At 45.3% G+C, this 2,495-nt stretch overlaps 1 protein-coding gene across 1 annotated transcript in view; it reads right to left on the minus strand.

Annotated features, from left to right (window-relative positions):
* Positions 1–819: 819 nt before the first annotated feature.
* Positions 820–2,495, minus strand: part of LOC106533578 (apoptosis-stimulating of p53 protein 2) — a gene marked incomplete at its 3' end in the record, with an annotated part of 17,018 nt that continues 15,342 nt past the window's right edge. Inside the window, 2 exon segments of the mRNA XM_014029931.1 lie at positions 820–957; positions 1,066–1,799. Of these exon segments, the coding sequence (XP_013885385.1) occupies positions 820–957; positions 1,066–1,799 (872 nt within the window).

The following is a 2,495-nucleotide window of genomic DNA, read 5'->3' on the forward strand; positions in this document are numbered from 1 at the left end:
TTTACTTGTGGTTCCTGGAGTTTCTAAAAGTAGAATGGGAGGCAGAGCTTTCAGTTATCAAGCTCCTCTCTTGTGGAAKCAARTTCCAGTTTCTGTCCGTGAGGCTGACATCAGCTGAGGTAGTTTGATGACTGAATCAAGATTCCTTCAGATAAAAAAGGGACATAAGGGTCTATTAAGACCAGATGACAATGGGCATAAGTTGGCAGGAGGGTTAGGGGGGTTATGACCCCCACCATAATTTGATCCAGTCATTATAAGCCCCCAACCCCACAATAAAATTACATAATTTGCTCTAACACTAAAATAAACTGGTTATGTAACTCTCTTGTTGTAACTTTAACCTGATTTCAAAATTTACGATGCCATATATGTACATTTAAGCTTAACTGATGAAAATGACTTTTACTCTGCTTTTGTCACATTATGGATGTAGTTCATGAATCATGTTGTAATTTTTCCTAGCCWAATTGTACCAGGTAAATACTGCACATACTCTTGGAAATTTGAGAAGGTATATRGTATTATACATCCTTAAAAAGGAAAATATTTGTTAATTTTGGAAAAAATGGGATAAAAAAGTCGGCCTTTTCTTAATTGATGAACTGATGTGAAACAGAAAAGATGCAGAGTAAATAGAAAGAAAACAGGAAAGTCAAGAAAATCACAGTAAAGGCATTACAATATAAATATTTTAACCCCTAAATATCCTGAATCGGTGTACACAAGTAAATGATTCAATAAATAAATAAATAAACAGGCAGAGCCCCCCAATGGTAGACCTAAAGTCACACCCTTGCAGATGACACTGTAACTCACATCGTAGATGACTCTTTGGACAAGATCATACTCGCCCTCCAGAGACGAGTCCAGAAGCAGGGCCAGAGGACTGAACTGGACCCTCATACRGTGGTCATTCCGGTCTATGCCAGTTTTACGGAGAATTGAACGTTTGCCCTGTGAACCGTAGCAGGACAGAAGAAKATGCTAAATAAGAATTTTTTATTATTATTTAAGTGCACTGAATCATACACTTCAAACTAAAGGCTTTTCAATGTTACTCACAGGTGGCACTGAGACCTGTCCTGTGATCTCTGGGGGTTGTAAACTGAGGGTCTCATCCCCCTGCTTTATCTCACCAGTACTGGGGTAGGGTGGAGGTGGATAGGGTGGGAACTCCTCTAGAAAGTGGTCCTGGTGAGCTACAGTAGATTCCTGTTTCTCTTCCTTTTCCTCCAGTGGAGGAGGCAGGGAGCAGCTGGGATCAGTTATAGGCACTCGCGGGGGGAGTGGAGGTGGAGGTTTGCTGCCATTGGGGCTTTCAGATGATTGCTGCGTTAAGCCGTTTTTGGAAAATGCATCTGTCCCACCTGATCCATCCTCAGGGACATGTGTCCCTGCTGCACTGACAGCCTCCATGGGGATGGTTTCCATTGCAGCCAGCGTGGTCTTTTGGTAGAGCAGTTTCAGGATGTTGGGTCCAGACGGGCCTTCGGGCTCTGTGATAGAGCTGCGTTTCTTCAGAGGTCGAGGAACAGGGTGCAGCCGGCGGCGAACAGCATCAAGCTCAGCATCATTGGGGTTCTTGTGCGGGTTGGACAGGAAGGGGAGGAGCTTGGTGGGGCTTAGAGGCCGAGGGTTTGCACGTTCTGTCGTGTCACCTCCAACACTTTCTCCTGTACTTGGCACACTGTTTTCAGCTTCGTTTTTGTCAGACCCACAAAATCCAAAACTCATGGCGTTGTTGTCTGAAACAGCAGTTTGCTGCCCCCCACTGGTTGGGACTGGTTTCCCATAAACTGGAAAAAGAAAAAATAAATTAAATCTAACTTGGTTGAGGCTGATACAGAAATGTAGCCAAGTAGGGGTCTCTGCAGAACYTGTTGTCCTGTGGGCYGAGACGGCCCAAATTGCCATTGGCCGAGGTCTTAATGTGGGCGGAGATGGCCCTAATCGTGATTGGCGGAGGTCTTGATGTGGGCGGAGATGACCCAAGACGTGATTGGTCAGATTGACTGTGGGGTTTGAGGCTGGAGGCAGCGGGGAGCAATGGCGGGGAGTAGCTTGGTCGAGTCGGGCAGAAAGTAACATTTTTTTGATTAATTTTAGTCATAACTTGAGAAAGGAAAGTGCTATCTACACGAAATTTGAACGTCATACATGTGAAAGGATGTGTAACAATATGGCTCAGTCAAAGCATCCCTAACCAGCCTGTAAAAAAAATATTGATTTTTAGCTATCTTTTTACAGGCTGTTAGGGATGTTTTAACCAAGCCATATTGTTACACGTTGTGACGCTCCTGCTCCTGCTATGAGTTAATTGTCAGTCGCAGGTGCGTCCTGTTACCTGATTACCTTCCAGGTCTGTTGGAGGCGGAGTCAGAGCGGTCTTAAGCAGCCAGCAGTGCAGGTGTGAGGAGAAACAGGCAGAAGCAGGCAGAAGCACGCCGAGGCACGGTTGTGGAGCAGAGTCAGCAGCTGAAGCGCAGCAGCTT

This window comes from Austrofundulus limnaeus, unplaced genomic scaffold, assembly GCF_001266775.1.
Source record: "Austrofundulus limnaeus strain Quisiro unplaced genomic scaffold, Austrofundulus_limnaeus-1.0 Scaffold975, whole genome shotgun sequence".
In the NCBI taxonomy this organism is placed as follows: Eukaryota; Metazoa; Chordata; class Actinopteri; order Cyprinodontiformes; family Rivulidae; genus Austrofundulus; species Austrofundulus limnaeus.